We start from the raw sequence: 24,768 nt of genomic DNA on the forward strand, positions 1-24,768 counted from the left end.
TCACATCCTTGTAAGGAACTCTTGAATCCCCCAGTCTTCGGTCCTTCCGTAACATTTCACAAATTCTTCTCTCCAAAAAGATCTTGTGAGCATCACAGAAAGAGCTTTTGTTTCACTACCAGTTAAATTTGAAATGAGATGAAATGCAGTCATAAAATTATTCCACAAATGGAGTAACACTGGCTACAGCTGGAGCACAGAATAAGCAATCAGACCTGCTCTGTGTCCTCCAGGTGATTACACCGGAAATGGCGGCAAGGGCTCCTAAGTTCTGCTGCACCGCAAACTACACATGTCATCTCTAAGGGGATGGTCATCAAGGTAACGATGTAAGGCCGCCAGCGGTTCAATAACGCCCACACTGCCCACACTCTCTGAATCTAACACCTGGGAAGCGGGGGTGGGGGGGTGTCAACAAAATAAGAGGAAAGGAAAAAAGAAAATGCCTGGTCACAGAAGTCTTGCCAGGGCTTGGGGTCTGCTCCGACTCGCGTGAGCCCTCTGCCCAGCTCAAATGAGGGTACTGGAAATGAAAAGCACAAGAAGCTAGAACAGAATAAAATGAATTTCTTAGAAACCAACTGCCCAGCTCTCATGCAGCAGAAAAGGCCCCAAGCCAGCGGCCACCTCACCTTGGATTATTAGAAGCTGGTGGTTCAGATACCGAATCTGGCGCTCACTGTCGTTCAGCTTTTCAACTAAGCTGTCCAGTTGTCTCTCCTTCGCTTTGTTAAGAACCTGGAGTTGAATAATATGTATATTTTCTGCAGAGTCTGCTTTGGAATTAGAGACAATTTATTAGATAAAAAACACACTAAAATATAAGTCTGTGATCAGCTAGGGTAGTGTATTTCAAGCTCTTTAAACAACTTGGTGAATTATCATGAAACTAATTCAGTGGATTACAACTAACATCCTTTTGAATATGAAGACAGATTATACAGAATGTATCAGAGAGCATCGTATAGTGAGAATACTCATTTACATGAATGGACTACCGCAGGACAAACTCCACACTTTCCTAGGGGTCACCACCAGGAAAGGAGGCATGCCTCTGGGTTCAGGTTAAACACTGACTCACTATCAGTGTAGACAACTAACACGGAGCTGCGACAGAGAAAAGTGCTCTCGTCAAAGCAGGGCAAGACACAAGCCCAGGAGCTGCTGTCACACTGTCTGAAAAGGACACTGCCAGGTACACTTGTCAAAGCATCCTCCAGCAGAAGGGTAAATACATTGGGTTATGTTTACACTGGCATATGATGGCTATATTCCTTAACTAGTAAAGAGAGGAGTGAACGCTGACATCTTCAGCAGAAACAAAGTTATTGTAGAAAATGTTTAGATTGGAGGGAGAAGAAAAATGACAGGTATAAAAAGAATAACACTTCATTTCCATAATGATATTCTTCATTTCCCACTAGGCATATGCTTCTAGAAACTTATGACCAGTAAATACATATAAAAAATTTTAATATTTATTAACAGAATGATTTGAACTCTTTTCTAAATTAAATTTAAAAAAAAGAAACTTAAGGCCAGGCATGGTGCTACATGCCTTTAATCCCATCATTCAGGCAAAGGCACACAGGTGTCTGTGAGTTCAAGGTCACCCTGGTCTACACATCAAGTTCCAACCAGGGCTTCATACTGAGACCCTGTCTTAAAAAAAGAAAAAGAAAAAATCTGAGTATTGAAAGCATCTCTCTGGCCTTACAGAAGGAGGGGGCAGAAATGTACTGTCTCAAAGCTCTCTCTCTCCAAATTCACCTGTTTTTATTAATTTTAAACTTTACTATAAAAAAAATTGCAAATAAAAAGATTACACACCAAAATTAACCAGGCCCAAAGTCTTTACAGTTCAACGAACTTCTAAACAGAGTAGCCATTCAAAACAGAAGCTGTGGAACTTCACATTGGATTTTACAATTCACTATCAAATATATTTTATGCATTTATTCACCATCGAAAACAAAAACCCCAAGAGAGTTAGAACTAGAAAAGCAGTTAGTTTATGGCCCTCTCCTAGCTCCCACTCATCACCTGCAGTCTGTCCTAGTTCCTCTCCCGACACTTCACCCCTCCTCTTCTCTTTCCATCATGTTTCACTGCACCCACACGTGCGTGTGTTTACACATGTGCCTGTGTTACCGGCTAGGTTCCCACAGGCACGAGAACATGCAGGGTTTCTGCCTGAGGTTGTGCGGCCTCGACTGACCTCATTCTTTAACTGTTGTTGCTGGGAAACTTGGCACTACCATAAAGTTACTCAACTAACTTCTAAATGTCAACTTAAAAAAAAAAATGTATAATCACCTTAGAAATAAAGTAACTTAATGCAGATTTTTAAGAACAGTAAGGAGAGACATAAAGCATGTCACTACCAGAGAACCTGAGGGAGCAGATGCGGGCGTGGCTGTTGACAACTGCCACTCCATCTCAAACCACCCCAGCCACATGCTAGTTCTACTTCTCTGTGGCGTTCAAATCGAGAGAAGCCGCTCCCACACTTGCTGCTGAGCCTTCAAGACAAATGCGCTCTGGGGCTCCCTATAGCTATTCTGTGGCCCTAACAAGCCTAAAGCAACACTCTGCGTCCAAACAGAGAAGGCCAGTTTTCTCGAGGACCTAGCCCACACATCCAATAGTATATAGGACAACTTCTCCAATCACTCTAGAATCATACTGGCTCATCAATATACACAATAATTCAAAGTTAATTTAATTCTCCAGGAGCACAATGATAAAAGCTTCCATCTATGAAAACACCAAGGCTAGTCACTGCATAGCTTTTTGTTTGTTTTTAAACAAGCATTTCATCTCAAAATCCTCTAGTGGCTTTAAGTGTTTTCCTTATGATGATTTTTTTTTTAAGATTTATTTATTATTATGTATACAGCATGTATGACTGCAGGCCAGAAGAGGGCATCAGATCTTGTTACAGATGGCTGTGAGCCACCATGTGGTTGCTGGGAATTGAACTCAGGACCTCTGGAAGAGCAGTGAGTGCTCTTAACCTCTGAGCCATCTCTCCAGCCCCTTATGATCATATTTATACACACTCTACATCAAAAGTCAAAAAGCCTAGGAAGTGTGGTGGTTTGAATAAAAGGGTCCCCACAGACTCCTATATTTGAATGGTTAGTCACCAGGGAGTGACACTGTTTAAAAGGATGAAAAGGATTAGGAGGGGTGCCCTTGTTGGAGGAAGTATGTCACTGGGGGTGGGCCTGGAGGTTTCAAAAGCCCATGCCAAGTCCAAAGTCTGTCTGTCTGTCTGTCTGTCTCTGCCTACAGATCATGATGTAGCTCTCGGCTACTGCTCCAGCGCCAGCACACACGCCAGCACGCACGCCGCCATGCTCCCTGCCATGATGATAATGGACTAAACCTCTGAAACTGTAACAAGTCCCAGTTAAATGCTTTCTTTCATAAGAGCTGCCTCGGTCATGATGTCCCTTCACAGCAACAGAACACTGACTAAGACAGGGAGCAAGTAATGTATCAACATCAATTCTGAATACAGTAGCAGGTTTGTACAATCATCACATTAAAACATATAAAACGAAAAGAAAAACTAAGAAATTCATAATTGATTTATTAATTACCCGCCTACAGAGTAAGGAACCCAAGACTAGTAGGATAAGTGTAATCATGTTCCAAAGCAGACAGGAAAACACTTAAGTTCAGTGTGATTCAATGCGAAAACTTTCATCTGACATTTTAGTTTCAAATAGTGCTACATTAGGGAGCATAGCACAATGAATCGCAATGAAATATTTAATTCACAGCTGTTTTATTTTATCTTTACCCCACCAACAGCTCCCTACAAACGTTTGCTCTTGTGAGGTTCAGGAATGAAAACAAGGGCCTTACAAATTTACAAATGCCACACATGCCCCAAGTACATCAGGCTGTCTGGAATGCTCTTTGCACTCAGGCTGGCCTTGGCTGATGCCAGATCCTCCTATTTCTCCCCTAAGAGCTCATATTACAGGTAAACCACCGCTCCCTAGTTCAATAAACTATTTTGAAATAAACATTAAAGTGCTTATTAGTTTGCTCATAAATAGCTCAGTATATACTTTCAATATAAGGAAATGGGGCTTGTTTGAAACGTCAACAATTCTATTATTGTTACTTAAAAAATATTAATTCTTAACTATATATATAAATATTCATTAAGTGTTCAAAATTCCCCGATTATGTCAATGAAAAATAATACAGCTGGCTGTAGTAACACATCTCTAAGCAGAGGGATTGTCATGGGTGTGAGGCCAGCTTGGGCAACACAGCAAGGCCCTAGCTGAAAATAAAACAAAAACAGTCAAATAAATAAACATAAACAGAATACCTACTTTCATTAGCTCCTAAAAATTGTTGCTGCAGGCCTTCAAACGTGTCACTTGCTGCCATCTCCTGGGCTGGTGAGCTACCGCTCTGGCCAGAAGATTGGTAAGGTTTATAGATTGCTTTATATGGCTCCAAAGCTTGACAGCTGGGCCCTGAGATGAAACAAATTGCTATTAAAAGATGACAAATAAAATTAACAATTAAGATTTGGTCTTTTCTTCCAAAATTACCTTGCTAGACACCTCCCTCCACTTTCCAAGTGCTGGAAGTTACAGATGTGCACCACCATGCCTGGTTTATGCAATATTGGGGATTGAACCCAGAACCCCATGCATGCTAGGCAAGCATTCTACCAACTGACCTACAACATCCCCAGCCCATAATCAAATATCCATAGACATTTGTGCTCAAAACTAGTACCCACGGTTACTGAGTACTATGAATTGCTTCCTAGTCCTCTTGAGCAGACAATGGAGTCAATTTCAAAAATAAAATTTAAGCCGGGCGGTGGTGGCGCACGCCTTTAATCCCAGCACTCGGGAGGCAGAGCCAGGCGGATCTCTGTGAGTTCGAGGCCAGCCTGGGCTACCAAGTGAGTCCCAGGAAAGGCGCAAAGCTACACAGAGAAACCCTGTCTTGAAAACCAAAAAAAAAAAAAAATAAATAAATAATAAAATAAAATAAAATAAATTTAAGAATGGCAATGAGATTTGTACCACAAATGGTTAAGATAATGTCACCGTCTTGGGAACATAACACATGTACATGCTCAATAAATGAGAATATGTGATACCATCTCATGTACAATAAATTCTCAATTATTTTTCAATGAACAACATTCTCCAGAGACAAAGAGAAAATAACTATCTTTTAATGGACCCCCCTCCCCCAAAAATCATCATGTCATTGAATGATACAGAATAGCAATTGGGAAAATGAGACACTTCTTGTCATTGAGAAATTCTAAGACACACTATCTCCTGATGCCTTCTTAGAACTCCCCACATTCAGTTCATGGCGTGTTCCTTTAACAGTCACCCCATCTACCGCTGCAACACCACACAAAGCAGGAACTGGATTTGAAGTGTTGGACTTGAACTCATTAGAAAACTGGTGAACACGGAAATGAAGGAAATTAAATGCTGTGATCTACATGAAACTGCTCCTTTAAAAACAGCTTGTTTCCCAGGGAAGCACCTCACAGAAGACAGAAGCGGTAAATGAGGAGCCACTCCTTGAGAGACTTAACCTTTAACGTTTAAAAAACTATTCCCCAAAGGCTTCTATTGTAAACATCAGGCTTGGCATCGCAACTGCATTTGATCACAAACAGAAAACTAATTGAGCTAGAACCTGAGTGAGTCGATTCGGAAAAACTGTTGTAATTACTTTACCAGTGTAAGTACATGCGTACACACAAACTCTTCAAAGTCACATTCTCACAGTACCTGAAACGTGTCCCTCTGAGGATCTGAAAAGGTAATGACTCCAGCTGCCTGCTTGTGAAATTCCTGCTTCTGACCACCGGTGTACGGCCTAAAATCTGCCGGAAGGTGATACAGATCTGCCGGCTCGGGTTTACTTGGAGGGCTATAGCCACTTCCGCCCTCATCCCCGCCTTCTCCGGGATGGTACCCGAGATGCTGCTCTTCAGTTTTATGTCGATTTTCTTCCCAGCCATTGCCACACTGTTCTCCAAAACACAAGTCCGGTACAGTCCTATCAGTCAACAAAAGTAAAGCAAAAGCACGAGCCTGCCCTACCCGCAACAGCACTGTGGTCACCACCGCACTTACATTCACGATGTGAGATCTGGGCAGTACGTCATAGTCACGCTCCATCCACTTCCTCTCCAGTTGCTCAGAAGGAGGCAGTCTTGAGAAAAATCAGTACTTTAGATCTACACTCTATCATATTTAGCCAAAATAACACAAAGAAGCCCAAGATTCTAGTGTTTGTTTTTCCTTCAACCTTAACCCCAAAGTTTTAGAAAGCAGTCTCAAGTTTACATTCCTATCAGCAGAGGATCAAAGGAAGATTTATGGAGTACAATAAACAAGAGGAAGTGATCCCAGGTCCTTACTCTCCCATTGGGCCGTCCACACTGCAGTCCGAATCACGGCGCTCAGGAGAGGAGAGGTCATCATCCAGCATGTCGAGAGGGAGGTCTGTGAGTAGCTGCTGCAACTGAGTCAGGAGAGTCCCATCAGCATCACGCTGACTGAAACACAAGACACTACCCAAAGCTGCCTGAAGCCGACGAGTGACCGAACAAAGAGATTCCTTACTCCTCCACTTCATGAGCTTCTTGAATTGCGCACGAATCGTGTTCACATTTTCACTTGAGGAAAGGGGACAGCCTGACACCAGGATTACCAGCAGGCTTGACTTTTTCTACAAGGGTGTCAGGTTTATATGCACACATCACAACTGAAAAGCCTCTTTGGGAAGCACAGCAAACCTGTAATCACTGTGCTCATTCACGGCGTCGGGTTCCACAGAGCAGACCTGCCTGTCAGGATCCCACTTCACCAGAAGTCAGGGGCGTGACAACCAGACAGCCCACAGGAAATCTGAGTTGCCAGATGTACTCACCCAGGTGGTGGGGACAGCAGCGACAGCATTATGACCTAGGAGCCCTTAAGCTCTGGTAATGCCCTCGAGACCCCTCTAGGGAGTGACTGGTTAGAGAAAATTGTCTAACCCCGGGATGAAAAGATATGTGATATTCTCTGCTCCCAGAAGATGCAAAATTGTGCGTTAAAACGAACAAAACAGGGCTCATTTCAATATCAATGTGCAACTGCAGAATGACAGGCATGATGATGGGGCGGGAAAGAAGGACCCCAGATGCCACGCATCCATCTTTCCAGCCCCCACTCCATCCTTTAAAAGTGCGGTATTAATGAGGTTATAAGCTCTGTTTTGTTGAAGTTTAATGAATCATAGATCCTTCAAAACGGCACGAGATGACATAGGATGAGTCGGTGCGCACTGGGCTCAGGAGCTTTCTTCCGGGGAACTCACCTCTTTTTCCCTCTCGTAGTCTTCTTTGTCAAATTCTTCATCTTCATTCTGTGTCTGCAGGGCTACACTGCCAAACTCCAGTGACATGGTTCTCCTGAGGGGGGAGGAAGAATTACCACTCACACAAAAACCAGCCATATGACAGCCATTCATAGCAAAGGGAAAAGGCAAAGGATGATCAGAACAGTAACCAGGCTTCCCAAGAGGCGAGGAGGTATTTGCAACAGTAAGATGTTTGCGAACCAAACTCAGAACGCTAACAAACTAGAAAGGCCGAACAGAGAAACCTTAAGGATCCACTCAAGTGCTGCCTCAAGTCATGCACCGAATGCCGTAAGGGTCCTCAAGACTCTGCCCCGTGCTCTGAATTCCACAAATACAAACTACATGTTTTCCAGAGAGAAGTTCCTCAACCCTCAGCTAGTGACTGTTCCCCAGAAACTGTTCACACACCACAAAGCTTAGGGTTCCATGACTCCCCCTCAGCAATCAGGGTCCGGGAAAATACTACAGGACAGATGAGAAGCCAAGGACCGTACCACCATGAGGCTCTAACACCAAAGCTCCCAGGATAGCAACTACGAACGCTGGACAGACTTCTAATTATTTAAATTATATCCAGGGACCTAAAGGCCCCAGTTTCCAAAATATTGATAATTCTGATCAAAAGAAAAAAAAAATTGTAAGTATGTGCTACCTACCAGTGGTCTGGTTAACACTGTCTGCAGTCCAGGCTCCGCACGCCAGGGAAATGTACTTCTGTGTGTGGTCTGAGTCACAACTCATTCACTCCAACTTCCAGGCTGTAAAAAGTCATTAAACTGAGTCACATAAGAAGCCTACGGACCCAGCAACACAATTGCATTTTGTCATAAAGAATATAACTCCCTTTCTGGTAACAGTTGTGAACTACATCACAAATGTCGTAACCGTTAGCCCTGTACATAAAAGAAAAAAAAAAAAACCTTTATCAGATCTCAGACACCCCAGATTATATGATGTAATTCCATTTGTATACCAAGAAAAAGAAACCCATTTCAATCATGACACAACACTACCTTTAAAATACAGACTGTTTTATAGCTGTTAAAAATGTGAGCTCAAAATCTGTGCTTTTACAGATGAGGCATAAAACACACATGCACAATCTTACTGGGGAATGGAAGCCTTGTCTCTACCCAGTCCCTGCTGGAATTCTCTTGTATATATCATACAATAAAGACCAGAATATGATAACCTAAGATGGCTCATGTGGGGAGGAGAAAACAGTACTCCCACACCTCTGGGTTCAGTTCATTGCTCAAGCAGACATCACGTCTGGACAGTCTCAGAGGATGGAAACAGAGATACACTTTAACCTATCACCCTAAGGAAGTGGGACAAAGTTGAGCCAAAGGCATCCTCCAGGAAGAAAAAAGGATCCTTCCAGAGACTGGAGAGTTGGCTCAGTGATCAAGAGCACTTGCTTCTTCTGCAGAGGACCCAGGTTCAATTCCAGTGTCTACATGGCATCTAGCAACCATCTGTAACTTCCAGTAGAAAAAAAAAAGCCCATTTCTGTCCTCCACAGGCAACAGGCATACAAGTGGTGCCGAGATATATTTGCAGGCAAAAGACTCACACACATAAAATAAAAATACATTTTTTAAACTGTGGAGAGCAAAAGATATCAGTCATAAGTCTGCATTCTGTGTCACAGAATACATTAACAAAGTCAAGAGTACCAGGTGTGGTGGCGCACGCCTTTAATCCCTGCACTCGGGAGGCAGAGGCAGGCGGATCTCCTCCGTGAGTTCGAGGACAGCCTGGTCTACACTGGGAGTTCCAGGACAGGCAGGGCTACAGAGCAACCCTGCCTAAAAAGACAAACAAACAAACAGAAACAAAGTCAAGAGATAAAATTACAAAAATTGTAAAACTACTTACAAAACACTTAACAAAAAGTACCAACGTTTTCCCCAAGAAAATGAGAATAAGGTGGGAAAATAGCATGAGAATTCATTTTAGAAAGATACGTAAAATGCTCATTTAACAAGTGTCAGAGTCTGAGCTCAGGCTCGGGAGACGGCTCAGTGCATCAAAATTCTTGCCATTTGAGTATGAAAAGTTCAAATCCTCAGAGCCCACATTACAGCCAGACACACAGCACAGACAGGCATCTGTAACTCCAGCTTCAGAGACTGTCCAGGAGGTCATGGACCAGCTGGCATGCCCAACACACTGGAACAGCAACAGAGACTGTCTCAAACAAGGCAGGAACTGAGGACTGACACCAGAGATTGTCCTCTGACCGTGACACATAAGGCATGACACCAGCATAGACATGTTTACATATACAAATACACACACAGACTCACACACACACACACACACACCTCGTATACACAGCTACATACAAAAACAGAGGTTAAGTCCATGAAGAATTCAGGAAGCTTAAGTAACAAACTGCCCCCTTCAACTACTGCATTCAACAGTCACACTTAACCTTGACTACGTTTTTCGTGGTTTACAAAACTGCTGGTGAAATGTGAAAAGATAATCATCTTGGAAACCATCAATACAAAATGATTATGTGCCCTAGTAAAACTGCCTCTGGGTGAATATGGCAAAACCATGCATTACTAGAAACAGTGACTCCTATATTTGACCAGAGAGCTGACCATTTAAAAAAAAAAAAAAATCAAAGCATAGACTATATATATGGATAGTGTGCTTTTTAAAATACAGCTACTTGGTTCACATTTTCATTCTAGCCAGGAAACTTTTCCTAACCCCATTAACAAGAATATAAAAAGCATGTTCTGACTCAGACCAGACAGACCTCTGACCCAGCACTCATTTTCTGGTCTTCATCCCCACCCCCAACACACACACACACACACACACAAAGGGATAAATACTTCCAGAATCTTGCTTTTGTGACCAAATTTTAATGTATATTTTCTTTTTCAAAAATACTTTTTTTTTTTTAATTATGAGTGACCATAACCACTGGGTCACAGGCCTTAGTGGAGCTGGAGTCACAAATGGCTGTGACCTATGTAATGTGGGTGCTGAAAAATAAACTCACATCCTCTTACAAGGGCAATGACGAGCTCTTAGCCGCTGAACCATCATCTCTCCAGCTGCAGTAGAAAGGATCTTTAGATAGACCTTACAGGATGCAATAGAGCTGTCAGCAATTAGTACTGAAGGTCCTCCTTCAAAACCCTGGACTATGGCAGCTGTGCTGTTTCCATGTCTTTACTAATGAGACAGGGTAAAAACAGCGTAGGTGTAAGAAAGGAGTGACTGTAACTGACTGTGGGAAACCTGACATCTCCGAGATAAGGACTCCGCCCTCCTGTAGATGCCTGCTTCATCAAAAGTCCACTCTCCGCACTTCCAGAGAGCTCGTCTTATTATCCTTCGCTTGTGGCTTCAAACTTCAGCCTTTACATGAAAACAATCACGTATTGTGAAGCTATAAAGCGAGATTCTGCTTAAGTCACACTAAAATTCATGACTACAATTGTGAACTACATGTTAAGGGCCCTGGGAGTTAGGAAACGGCACCCACTAGGCTTACACGCTAACTTCTCTTACAGAATGGAAAACAGCCAGAAAGCAACAGGTTGCTTCAGACCCTTTCCAAATGCTGTTCTGACTACAAAGGGCACGGAGAAGCAACTGGGGGGGGCGGGGGCACACAGCCATGGACACAAATGACGACAACCTCCTGCGATCCGTGGTACCGACAACCGCTTGCACAAACCAAGGTAGGCAGAGGACAGCAACCCTAAAATACAGGAAGGTTCCTCCACCTAGTGTACTCACGCAGCGCCCTTACCAAAGAGCTGGGCCCGGCGCCCAGGAACCCGAGGCGCGCACAGGTCTGCCGGTGCAGCGCCGGGGCCGAGGGCCAGGCAGGGAGCCAGCGTGCACAGTCGCCCCGGTGCAGGAGACTCGAAGGCAGCTCCCGATCCCGCAGCAGCCCGCCCGGCCGTGAAGACTGCAGTCACCGAAGCGCCCTCCAGCCACCTGCAACTCCTACTTCCAGCCTCAGAGCACCTTCCCGGTCCAACCAAGCCCGCGAACCCCGCCACTCGATGAGCAGCCGCCTCCTCCAATCGCCGCCGCCGCTTGATGGGCCGGCCGGCTGGGCGGAGCGACAGGGCGGAAAACCCGCCTCCCACATGGTCGGTTGAGAGGTCGCCTGCAGTTGCTAGAGCGCGGCTGTTCGAAGAGGGCGCCAGTGGCGGCGGGAAGCTCCCCGGAGCCCCCATTGGGGAAGTCGTAAGCCAATCACAAAGGCCTTCTGAGAGGGCGGGCTTAGAGTTGCCTAAAGACGGCGGAGCGTTTGCCCTTCCAGAGAGAGGTAAGCGAGTGAGCACACTCGGTCTTTCCCCCATCAACTCTTAGAAGTTTCCTCCAACTTCCAGCCTTGGTAGTTGTTAACTTTGGCCATATCCTCAGACGTGACATGTGTAAATGAGTGTTTTTTTGATGATAGGATTGTGCGTGCTCCCAGGTGCCTCTTTACGACATGCTTGAATCCCCTTGGATGTTAGCCTATCGTTAAATCCCATTACGTCGTTGACCTTGGAGACCACAACCACATGGAGTAAATCTTATGTTTGCCTTCCACTTTTAGCTCGTCTCTCTTAATTGAGGAGGGTGGCCGGGCGTGGCATGGACACAGGTTGTAGCCCCCTGAGTTCTGTGACAATTACTGTCTCTGGCTTCTTTGGTAAGAAGGGTCCCGATGAATACTTGGTAGCGTCAATTACCACGTCCTTTTAAACCTTTGCCATGTGTACCATGTGGAGTAAAATACTTTTCCAAGGCTCTTCCAAATCTGGCTAGTTTTGCTCCGCCAACTGCCACCCCATCCTTGTAATGCCCGCCTTGACCCCCCAGCTGGGTATCTGATACAGAATGAGAGCTCGATCCAGGGAAACAATGAAACCCCAAGGCTGAACTTCCAAGATGGCTTCTGTTTCAGCTGTGCCTTTTTTTTGTTTTGTTTTGTTTTGTTTTGTTTTTTCACTTCTACAGCCCTTCACCCACTCCGCCCTCAGGACACACTTCACTTAGTGGAAGTGGAGTCCGCTACCACGGTCCACAATGTGCACACCTGCTGCAAGGGCAGCTGCATCTCTTTCCTGTTACAGTTGGTTACTATGTCTTTTTCCCTCACAGAACAATATGAACATCTTGAGGTATTTACTTTTAAGCATTTATCATCCTGCTTCATGGCCCATGCTAGGCACTCAAAAACAACAGTGTTAACTTGTTCATGAATAAATTAAAGGAATGGGCAAATAAAGGAAGATGTTGGGTGCAGAAAAGATCAATGAAAGGCATTCAGGTAAGTGGCAATTGTTCAGAAGGTGAGCCAAGATATCTGCTAAGGAGAATGAGACTTGGGCACACTTCATTACCAAACTATGTCTAGTGTTCCATGCTGAGGTGCATGGTGGAGTTCTGTAGCGAGAACAGTAAGACATATGAGAGGAAGAGTTGGCTCTTTGAGTTATGTATGTACTTTTCCTTCCAGAATTTCTGTCCCCTAGCATCCTCAATCTAGAGCTGCCATGAAGTTCTGTTGGGTCTACCTGCCTTTGTGAAGCCTCACTCAGGCGGGTGTAACTTTCGCTGTTTCTTCTCATGTTTTCTCTGGGAACCCACATATGTTTTCTCCGGGACTTTGAGCTTTTACACTCTTTCTCTCAAGCTCCCCTCCCCGACATCTGGCTGCTGGTCCACCATGTTGGCCTGTACTCCAGCTTAACTCAAACATCATGGCCTTTTCTCCTCCTCTGGCAACTACCGAGATTGACAGCTTGACTACTCTGGGGGTTTCCTTTGAACGCTTGTACAATTGTCCTCAAGCTCCCATTTGAGTTCATTCTTAGTTCCTGTTACTAAGGAGACCAAGAACGGGGACCCTGCTTTCCCTGGAATCACTCTGCTGTGCCCTGGGAAGCCGACTTTTAAGGGAACATCAACAAGCTCCCTCACTCTGCCTTCAAGTTACCTCAGTCAGTAAAGAATCCAGCAGATTAGAGACAGAGTAGAAAAAAAAAAATCAGGTTATTAATACTCTTAGCTGACCCTCTCTTTTGCATCCTCAGGATCAGCTGTGACCCCCATCCCAGGACCCTCCACAGCTCCCCAGAATCAGCTGTGATCCCCCCACCCCAGGACCCTCCACAGCTCCTATATGCAGCCATATGGCTCTCCAGATTCTATATCTGCTCTCACCCTCTCCCTTCTCCTGGGCCCTAGAGCACTGCATTCTACTTGTGGTTTCTCTATACTTTAACCATACTTTAAATACCCTTTATTAAGCTCTCCTCAAATTACTCAGTTTGAATGAGCCATCTGTTTCCTGTCAAGACACTGATCCACCACACATATGATAAAATTTCCAAGTCCCAAAATACCAGACATATAGTGTCTGTTGTCACAAAGCAATATTCATTTATTTTTTTTTTAGAAAAGTCATTTACAGATATTTACAGGCAAATGAACCACCATTTTAAAATAGAGGTTGAGAATATGAGATTAAAGTAGCATGCAGACATTTCTTGCATCTTTTGGGTGTGTGTGAACTTTAGTGTCTTTAGTATCTGAAAGTGCAGATTTGCTTCCCTAGCTACAACACCACTTGAGTCCAGTGTTGACTACCCATGTGTGCTGCTTACGCTATCAGAGCTCCCTGCATCTGGACCTCCTGGCTACCCAGTCTCTGTGCATCAGCTGGAAGGAAACCATAGTCCTGCCCTGTCTCTGATGCAGGTTGCCTATAAGTTCCTATCACTGCGCTGATCCCTTTTATGAAGAAAAATTATGAAGACCTAAGATATATGGGGGAAATCAATGAAATATACATTATTTTCTAACTGTGGAAAGGAAACCTACATAAGAAGCCAATGGTAGCAGAAATAAAATGGTGAGCTGTTACATAAAAATGTCAGACTTCAATGTATTTGATTTCTGATGATTTCTATCCAAAAGAACTAGTCCATATTGTACTCAAAACTTACCAAATATATCATAAACCACAAAGGTTAAGTTGTATCTACTTAGCCAAAATGAAGTAGTATTAAGATAACTATCCAGAGAACTCAGAATTAATATTTCTCTCCTCTCCCCCTCTCTCTCTCCTCTCTCTCTCTCTCTCCCTCTCTATCTCTCCTTTAGTAATGGCCATTTCTTTATATGCAAATGCAAGTAAGAACTGACTGAGTATTTCTGCTATTACTAAAACAACCAGATCCACTTATATCAACATTACCTGCTTTACACTGAAACACCTGGGGTAGAGCTATGTGAGTGATGACTTGTTTAAACCCTTGAGCAGTTGAGTATAGACACAGAGTAAGGGGAAGTCCTAAATGTTTCCCCTTGACTACACAAGCTGCTTCTCAGTATTAATTTCTAACAAAGGAAAAACTATGTTAGGGTGCCAACGGACCTTGGAATGCACCTCTGAGCTCCCTCATCTTATAAACAAGAAAACAGGAATACAGACAGGTTTAGCAACCTGCCAAGAGCCACAGAGATGAATAGTCTGAGCCTAGAGCTTCTCTGAGGATTCTTAATTTCACCACCAGTTTACCATCGGGCTGTGTGTGACAGGCCTTTCCAACCCTTCACCTATGTGTCTTCTCTCCGTTTGGTCTGATCACATGTAGAGAGGGAGACAGGACACACCTAGAGGTGGCAGCCAATCAAAAGGAGAGTTTCCTCTACTTTGAATTACCTTCTGTACTCTCAGCAAGGATGGAACCAGTGCGGACTGAGCATGAAGAACACTGGCTTTGTTTACTGTCTTTTATAGCCATGTACTCAAAATCAGAAGGAAGCAAGAGATTTGGCCTCATGAACTTGTCCCATGCTGCATATGAACAGTGCAGATAGCTAAGATTGAGGAACACGGGCCAGTGAATTCGGGCCCCACCTTTTCATCAACAAAGGAGACAGAATGATGAAACCGTCAGTGGCTTTCACTTTCATTGCATGACACAGACACAGTTCTGAATTTGATGTCAGCGTCGTCTTTAACATGGCAGCAACAGTGAGTGCTACTAAAGAGAAAGCGGTTCAAGTCAACACTGCTCATCAAATTGCTTCCTCCTGCTTTTTTAGCAAGGAAAAGCTGTTTTGGCAACTGGTTCTGTAGCTATAGAAGAGGAAAACACCTGGAACTACCCTCCCCCCATATGAAAATGTCCCCAGATTATCAAGTCCAAGGCACATACCACTGCCTGAGCAGTTCGAGTTGTCTTTAGCATATGAAACTGTAGTTGTGCTTTTAGCTCTTAATGCAATGTGGCCTTTACAAAGTGACCTCCGTGCATTTGCATAACTCCTTCTCAGAGGGATCGAAATTCTTCCTCTCTGACTTTCATATTTAGAGGGCATTTTATTAGTTCTCTCTTTTATAAAAGACATAGTCCGTGGTGGTCTCAGAAAGACATGTTTCACACTTTGTGTTCTATTTCATCTGGAGAAAAGGCTTGAGTTGTCCTTGTCCCTGACACAAAAAGGATATTCTTCTGATGTCACTGCCACAGTGTCTGGAGCTGTCATTTCCTGGAAGGCCCAAGTCCTGTATTATTACCTTTTCTTACTGGCTGTTTAAGGCTTAATTCACTTCCAGAAGAGATGATTGGCAAACTATTATCCATATGGTATTTGATAAGGTGGCCAACATTATCAAACACATGGTCCTTGGTCCTCACCTGGGAAAGGAAGCACAAATATATTCAGGTTGAATACTAGTAGTTCTTCTGAGAGATGTAAACAATTGTGGAGGGTGTGTCCCTAGAGTAGATATTTCACAGAGTAAAGGAAAGGTGCTTTTTCACTCTATCCTCCTTGATGAACCGTTTTATCACTCCCCATGACCCTTATACAGCAGCGTTCCTGTAGGTTCAGAAAATGGCTAGCCCTTGCCATTAATCCAAGTCTACAGTCAGTCCTCTCTGAATGCTGTTGCTTGATAAATTCTATCACATCACCACTTCTATAAATATCCAGGTGATTTGTGTACAGGCACATTACCAGGATTACAGCTATCTCCATAGAATGGAGTGTTCCACACTACCCCATCTCTAACCAAAGCAGGCCCCTTGGAGAAGTCCTGCCTCTCCCTAGAGCCTCAACACAAATCCTATCCCCTCCAAGAAGGCTCCTTGGACCTTCCCAAGAGGCATTCATTCATGTCACCTTCCTGCAAGCTTCATTAACTGTAGCTGACTCAGAAATGTCTGTTTCATGGTATCTACTGTCCGCATGCTGAAGGAAATGGATTTGTAGTATTTCCTCCAGGATTGTCATGCACCTACCATCTGCATGCTTTTCTGTCTCCTGGGCTCACTGTCTTGGTCACCTGACCTCATGTATGCTCCTGTGTGGAGATAGTGAAACCTTCCAGGAGAGAGAAGGCCTGCCGCCAGCACACACCTACTTAATAATCTTGCCAGCTTCCTACAGGGGATTCTGAGTTCTGCCTGCGTATTGGTTTCAGCTTATTGGAATAACCGGCAGAATTTGAATATGGGCTATAACCTAGATAATGAATTTACAATTGAATTTCCTGATTTTGATTATTATACTAGAGCTATGAAAGAAAGTGTCCTTAGTTTTTGTAAGCACACAAGACAAGGAAAAGGAGACAAGGATTTTAGTATATTCTCTAAGGTCTTTGAACCTCAGTGAAGATTTTCTCTCTTCCTGTTCCAGTTTAGCTGAGGAATCCTGCTGCATTCTTAATTCCAACTCATTCCGTCTCTTCTCCCTCCGTGTTTCTCCAGCCAACACTGTGCTCCAGGATTCCACAGTTCCCACCCTGAGGTAGCAGTTACTGTCCCTGTGTGTCCCACACACTCCACTGTACTTCCCAATCAATCCTGCAGATGTTAAGTTACCCCTCCTAGCCCACAGACCACAAACTAGGCACTGGACAAATGCACAGGTGCTGTTGAGCCGGAAGTTTTAAAGTATTCTAAGTTGAAAAAGAAGAGAGCGTACATAAAACTCTATCTGGTGACCCTGCCGGCCCCTGCTCTGCATGGCAGCAGTCGGGGACGGCTGAGTGGTGACTGTTTTTGCAGTTCGGCAGAGTCAGCCCCACCCTGTGCTCACCCCATTATTTACCCACTTCTTCCTTATATACGGTTGGGCCTTGCAATATTTGCCTTTGTAAACCCCACCTACAAAAGCTTTTAAAAACTGTGTGATTAAAAAAAAAAAAAAATGCTGGTCGGTGGTGGGGCAGACCTTTAATCCCAGCACTCGAGAGGCAGAGATGGATCTCTGTGAATTCGAGGCCAGCCTAGCCTACAGAGCGAGATCCAGGACAGGCACCAAAATGACACAGAGAAACCCTGTCTCAAAAAACTAAACTAACCAACCAACCAAACACATTACATGAGACTTGAAATATGTCGTCCAATACTGTCAACTCAAACTTTCTCCAACTGAAACTACGCTGCTTTCAGAACCACAACTCATTTCCCCAGACGGTGGCAACCATCCTTCTACTTCGTGCTTTTAGGAGTCTGGCTTCCTAAGATACCTCATTTAAGTGGAATCATGTGACACTTGTCCAGGGACTGGCTGGTTTTTACTTAACCAAACTTAACGTACTCTCAACATCCTTGAGAACACGGTGGCATGTGACCGACTGTCCTTTGCATGTCTCAGCAGTATTCCTTTGCATGTACACAGCATATCTTCTTTCTCCTCTCATCCATGAACTTGGCCATTACTTCCACTTCTTGGCTGTTGGGATATCACTACCGTGAGCACAGTGGAGTTCTCCTGAAGATCTCCATTCTCCTGACCAGAAGTGAGGCTGCGACTTTGCATGGCCGGTATACTTTTAAGTTTCTGAGAAACTTTCCCACTGTTTTCTGTTTTTAGGGATGGATAATAGCCAGCTTAGTAGACTTGAGGTGGACACTCACTGTGGCTTTGATTCGAATACGTGTTGATTAGAAATGTTGGGCACTTTTTGCCATCTGTCACTCGGCTGTGGGCCTTCTCTTCTCTGGAGAAATGGCTCATCCTGGAGGGATGTTTTGTTTTGTTTTTGTGAGTTGCAGGGTTTCCTTATGTGTTTTGGATATTAACGCCACCAAACATTTTCCTCATTCTGTGGTTGCCTATTAACTTGGTAGTGCAAAGCATTTAGTTTAGTGCAGACCCACTTCTCTGTGTTTGCTTTTTTGGTGCTGGAATTCTGGCAATCTGTTTGTTTGTTTGTTTGTTTTTTGTTTGTTTGTTTGGTTGGTTTTTGGTTTTTCAAGACAGACTTTCTCTGTATAACAAACAGTCATGGCTGTCCTGGAACTTACTCTGTAGACCAGGCTGGCCTCAAACTCACAAAGATCCTCCTGCCTCTGCCTCCCAAATGCTTGGATTAAAGGCGTGTGCCACCATCCCCTGGCTTCTGGCAATCTTATCTAGTAAATAGTTAACAAGACCATTGTCATCGAAGCACTTCCCCTTCGCTTTCTCCTGGCAGTTTTGTGGTTTCATGTCTTGCAGTTGAGTCTTTGACCCATTTTGAGTTAACTTTTGTTAGTGGTGTAAGAATCCAGTTTCCTCCTTCAGTTTCCCACGGGCATTTGGGAACATCCTTTCTCTGATGTTTGCTTTGAGAAGATTTAGTGAGCTTCTTAAAGATCGCTTGACTGCACACATAAATCTGTTCCTGGGTCCACGATGCTGGTCCATTGGTCTAGTTGTCTAACTTTATGTCCACACTACTGTTTTGATTAATGTAGCGCTGTAATGTGTTTTGGGGTCTTCAGCTTTATTATTCTTCAAAAAAAAAAAAAAAATAGGGGGAGGGTTTGGTTATTCAGACTTCTTTGTACCAGGTGACCGTGAATGTTAGGGTTTCCTGTGTCTATAAAATGCCATCAGGAGTTTTATAAGAATTGTAATTGCATGTGTAGATTGCTTTGGGTGGTGTGGACATTTAGTGATGCTCAGTCTTCTAACCAACGAAGAAGACATCTTCCTGTTTATTTGCATTCTTTTCAGATCCTTTCATTAGTATTTTATAGTTCTCACTGAAGAAATATTTCTGTTGTTGTTGTTGTTGTTCTTGGTTTTTGTTTTTGAGACAAGGTTTCTCTATGTAGCCTTGGCTGTCCTGGAACTCACTCTGTAGACCAGGCTGGCCTCAAATTCTCAGAGATTGGCCTACCTCTGCCTCCCGCCGACTAGGATTAAAAGCGTGTGCCACTACCTACTGGCTGTATTTTTTTCTTCTTGGTTGAGTTTATTCCTAAGTACCTTTTTATTATTGGTGCCATTATAAATGTAACTGTTTTAATTTCCTTCTGGATAGTTTTCATTTGTGTGTAGAAACTCAACTAATTTTGCATAAAATATGCTGTCTACTGTGAATTCTTCCTATATGACATTTATTATGTCCTTCCTATTTTTATTTTTGTAATTTTATTACTATTAATTTCTTCCTGATTTCTTACGTGTGTATGTGTGTGTGTTTCCATCATGAAAGGATGGAAATTCTGTTAAATGCCTTTTCTACATTCATGGAGATGATCGTGCAGTTTTTATTCCTCTTCCCATTCTGATGGCTAATCTTGGTTGTCAACTTGACCACATCTGAATCACCTAAAACCCAAGCAGCTGGGCACATCTGTGAGGGATTTTCTTGACTGGGTCATTTGAGGTGAGAAGACCCACTCTATATGGCCTTGGTGTCCAGATAATACTCATCAAAAAAGATGAGTTCAGCTGTTCCTTTCAGCATGAGCTTGAGAAGGGCCAGGGCTCATTCTCTAGATACTGGACATCGTTCACCAGTAAGGCCACTTGGCCCAGTGCCTTTCTCTGGTGGGGGAGTTTTGATTACTGGGTCCACCTTCCTAGCAACTTTATTATGTTTAGATTCTCTATTTCCTTGTGATTCAGTCCTGGGGTGTGATGTGTTTTTAGACACCTGTCCATTTCTTCTAGCTTATCCAGCTTGTTGGCATATAGTTGAATATAGAAATCTTTTATATCTTAATTTCTTGATACCCATTATAGTGCTTTTTTTTTTGTATCTTAGCTAAAAGTTTATCAGTTTTCTTAATACTTAAAAAAAAAAATCTTGTTCGCGGCCTTATGTCATTTAATTCTGCATTGCTGTGACTTGGCTGTGGTTTTCCTCACCTGCAGGAGTCTGCTACAGCTACACGTTTGTCCTACTGAGCTGAACTGAAAAGGGCAGAGAGAGGCTGTCCTCCACATCATGTTCCAGCGTGCCTTCCCAAGGCTCTAACCACACCACTTGTCCTGGCTGTGTGCCTCAAGGAAAAGCAAACCCTTGGCCTTGACCTCTGCTGGATACTATGTGCAGATGAGAACTGTGATGTACAATGATAACACAGTCATACCTTGCCTTCGGGATCCACCAAGAGGAGGTGCTTTGCCTGGCCACCTTGTAGTCCGCTCAGCACATACTGGCCAGGAGATGTTATACTCTCTCGAACCAGGAAGTCCCCATCCTTCACCAGCAGTCTCTCGGCTGCCCGCCTGCTCAGCCTGCCGTGGAAGCATTCCTCATTCCACAGCTGCTGCTTGATGTGTGGCAGAGAGTGTGAGCTCACAGGCTGGGCTGTGGCTCCGGGCTGCACAGTTTCTGGTGCCTCTAAAACCAAAACACAAAAGAGATACCACAAAGTATCTCCTCATCAGTCCATTCATCCTTCCGTGTTCAGGCCCTGTTTAAACAACACCGCAGAACAAATGTCCTGCCTGGCAGGCCCGAAGTTAGAGGTGAATTTAAACACTGTCATTGGCTTCTGTCACTAGGAAAGGTGACCAGGCACAAGAGTGAACACAGTGTTATTGTGGACTGTGGTGACGATAATTACTGTGTGGTTCTCATTTATTATAACAGGCTCTTGTCAGGGCTTTACACAGTTCATGTTATTTTATTTTCACAATTAGACAGGCCTCCAAATTAGATTTTAAGAAAGGATAAGTTACTTATTCAAAGCCACTCTGTTAATGTTGTAGATCTGGGATCTGAAACAAGGATCATCTGACTCCAAAGCTTGGGCTTTTTAGTCCACAAACTCCAAGGCACTGGCGCTGGATGTAAAAACTTTCCATTTTCCAAATTTGTCTAGCTGTTCTATCTCTGTAATGCCCATGAAGGTCGATGGGAGATGGCAATGGTGTCAGGGTGATACACAGCATCTCCTAGACATAGCACACTCAAGAGGCTGAGACAGGAAGATTACTGAGAATGTAAGTCTAGCCTGGGCTACACAGCAAGTTTGAGACAAGCCTATAACTCAATGAGATCTTTCCTCAAAGCAAAGTAAATGGCTCAGAGGTTAAGAGCACTGGCTGCTCTTGCCCAGGACCCTGAGTTCAGTTCCTATGACCCACAGGCTGGCACACAACTACCTAGAACTCTTAATTCCAAGGGATCTGGCTCCCTCTTCTGGCCACCATGGGCACTACATGCATGTGATGTACTTGGCGGGGCGCGGGGCAGGGCTCGACAACACATGACTCACTCACATATATGTGTATGTGTATGTACATATATATCATTAAAATAAATAAATCTTTTTTAAATCCACCAAAATAGTCAACTATCAATTTTTATGATTGAATTTTGGTAAAAGTCATATATTTAATGACAAGTTAACACAAAATGAACCACAGAAACCAACACTGTGTTTTGCGATGCAAAGACTCTTTTGCATAGAAACCAGTCTTCACTAACACAAAGGAGCATTCCCAGGCCCTTATGGAAGGGTCTCACCAAGAGAAATGCACTGGACTCAAACTGTGGAACTTATATCCCACCATGCTGTGACGTCACTGGTATCGACAACCTGCAGTACCCTATAGACAGCCCAAGTCCCCTGTCAGTACGCTGGAGCCCTGCCCTACTTAAGAATGTCTGTGCACATGATAATTATAGTTAGCACCACGAACATATCTTGTAAAAAATCTTCAGTCTAAAAACTAATGGTTGGAAAGAATGCTCCCCCACAAATCACCATCTCTTCCGCCGTTGCCAGAACGGGCCTGAGGAAATGTGTCCAGACAGTGACTAATACTTGTAGTTGGCCTTGGTGCTGCTTGTTCTTGGATACAGTGGAAATCGTCTAACGAGCAGTCCTGTGTGTGTTTGTGTCCGGGACGGGCGCCACAGAGTGCAGAGCGATGCATGCAGGCATGCATCATGTCAGGGACATGCTCCCCACAAGTGCGAGGCTATGCATGCAGGCATGCATTGTGAGGGTGCAGGCGGCTTAGTGTGGTGCGGGCTTTTGGCTTGTTCTAAGATTATGAACGGCTTTTGGACGAGGACAAAACAGAAGAAAACAGACATTATATCATCTTGAAAAGAGTCAACAGTCATGGGCCAGCCTGGGAATGCAGACAGCGTTTTCTAACACAGGTTCCCAGATTAGGACAAAATACAGCGCACTGAGCAATTTCAAATGTTCCTTAGCATCAAATTCTGTTAGAAGCAAACTATGTGATAGATTTTCCAATTCGTTTTAACTTGAAAAGTTATATATGTTCATTTGTCTTAATTTGGGAAACGAAAACAAAGAAAAAGTCAACCATGGTCTCATCACCAACTGTCACGGCTCAGTGCTGTGGCATGTCACTCAATACCTTGGTTCTGTGTGACAACTGATGCTAAATGAACTGCATGCTTAGGGTATGCAGCACACAAGCACACTTATTCTAAAACAGAAGGGCAGGTTCAGAGGGGAGTGCCCATTTTTTAAAGACGGGCAGAGGGGTAAGTAGTAGGTCCTTAGTAATTCATCAGCATGGAGAGTAATCAGAGGGAACTGTTGACATCTGGAGTGCTAGGTACAGCCATCGGGGCTTGGAAAGAGGGTTTTTCATTTCTCAATTACCCCCATTCTTTATCATTTGCATTCTGTGAGTATCTATATTACTTTTGAATGTTTAAAATGTCTAATAAAATGCATGCAAAAGTGAGGACAGTCCCATAACTCAGGATACAACTGGAAGGCGCAAACTTTGAGGAGACTGTCAAGTTTGAGGTGAAATTTTCCATTTTCTAAAACTCACCCTATTCTCCTCTCGGCACATGGCCTCGTGTCCTGTCGCAGAAGACCGAGAGTGTGGTCAGTTCTGGCCATGTGTAGTCATTATGCTTCAGAAAGTTGCTGTGATGTTGAATTCGTGAAAACAAACCATCACTCCTACAGGAAACGCAGGGTCTCCTTCCCAACAAGCCTCAGGCCACAGCAGTCTCTTCAGTTAACCCACAGTCTTATTTGATGTGAGTTTTGGATTAAAGATACTGGGTGTAGCATATTTTGTTAACACTGAACTCACAGCCATGGCACTATAATTCATACTTGATTGATGTTTTTATAAACCTGTCTTTTCTCATGAGGGCACTACACAGTTTTCTTTCACTTAGAAACACTACACATCACTTTAGTACCAATGCTTGAGGACGATTTTAAACAGTGAAATCATCAAGAAAAATGGCACAAAAATGTGGGGAGAAATTGGCATTAAATGTACCACAAAAGGACACTTGAGGTTTCTGTTTGTTTGTTTGGTCTTCATTTTGTGAGACAATTTGACTGGGTAGTCCAGACTGTCCCCAAACTCACTAAGTAAGCCAGTGTGGAGATCCACAGAGGCGATCTAGTGAGAACTTACTCAAGGTCAGAGAATCTGAGCTTGCTTTACCCAGCAGGGCTGCATAATGGGATGATATGGTAACTAGGGGCGTGGTTACCAGGTGTTTGGAAGGGTCTACACTTGTGTACTTTGTGCTTTGATCTTGCAAGGAGGAGGTCTTTTGCCTCTCCCCTTGGCATATTATAAAAAGCTCTTTTGAATAAATCTCTGGGCGACTGGGTATTGACCCAGGGCCCTTCCGAAGCATCCTGTGTCTCTGTCTTTCTTATCGTCTCTTTTTACCTTTCTACCTAATATTTCCTCATTCCTCTCTCCTCCACCTAAGAACCCTTCAACAGGTCGGAGCTAGACTCTGACAGACTCCCACAAGCCAGTTTGGTCTTGAACTCTGTGATCTCTGGCTCGGCCTCCCAGGTGTTGGAACTGTAGGTGTGCACCACCACTACACTTGGCACTTAGAGAGTGAAAACCAAAATGAGGTAGAGCTTTCCCTTGCTGACGTCAGTCAGAAACATGTACGTAGAAAGAGTGAGAGTCTTTGTGGCTCTCCGTACGTCCACAAATCACAACAACCAAGGCATCCTGAGTATTGATTTGAGGGTATGACTAAATCATGCTGAGCAAGCCACTTCTCAACTGTAAACCTGTAAATACTGAGAACTGATACAAGATTGTATGATGGGAATTTACCTGTATTGCTGAAAG

At 43.8% G+C, this 24,768-nt stretch overlaps 2 protein-coding genes across 5 annotated transcripts in view; both read right to left on the minus strand.

The window, feature by feature from the left end:
• The window catches only part of Cep152 (centrosomal protein 152), a 65,955-nt gene extending 54,657 nt beyond the window's left edge, over nucleotides 1-11,298 (minus strand). For 2 of the 4 annotated variants that reach the window (XM_037205191.1, XM_037205189.1), the window contains exons 1-2: nucleotides 4,359-4,497; nucleotides 633-776 (exon numbers count right to left, since the gene is read on the minus strand). In XM_037205191.1, the coding sequence (XP_037061086.1) occupies nucleotides 633-776; nucleotides 4,359-4,416 (202 nt within the window). In that variant the 5' untranslated portion in view covers nucleotides 4,417-4,497. Of the gene's footprint in view, nucleotides 1-632; nucleotides 777-4,358; nucleotides 4,506-5,297; nucleotides 5,317-5,801; nucleotides 6,042-6,149; nucleotides 6,229-6,436; nucleotides 6,541-7,380; nucleotides 7,475-8,081; nucleotides 8,184-11,209 lie in introns of those variants that run through there. The other 2 variants (XM_028858259.2, XM_037205190.1) reach the window with 2 other exon arrangements.
• Nucleotides 11,299-13,821: 2,523 nt separating this feature from the next.
• Nucleotides 13,822-24,768, minus strand: part of Shc4 (SHC adaptor protein 4) — a 97,507-nt gene continuing 86,560 nt past the window's right edge. The window contains 2 exon segments of the mRNA XM_028858262.2: nucleotides 13,822-16,112; nucleotides 20,793-21,046. Coding sequence (XP_028714095.1) covers nucleotides 15,957-16,112; nucleotides 20,793-21,046 — 410 coding nt within the window. The 3' untranslated portion in view covers nucleotides 13,822-15,956.

Source organism: Peromyscus leucopus, chromosome 4 (genome assembly GCF_004664715.2).
Source record: "Peromyscus leucopus breed LL Stock chromosome 4, UCI_PerLeu_2.1, whole genome shotgun sequence".
In the NCBI taxonomy this organism is placed as follows: Eukaryota; Metazoa; Chordata; class Mammalia; order Rodentia; family Cricetidae; genus Peromyscus; species Peromyscus leucopus.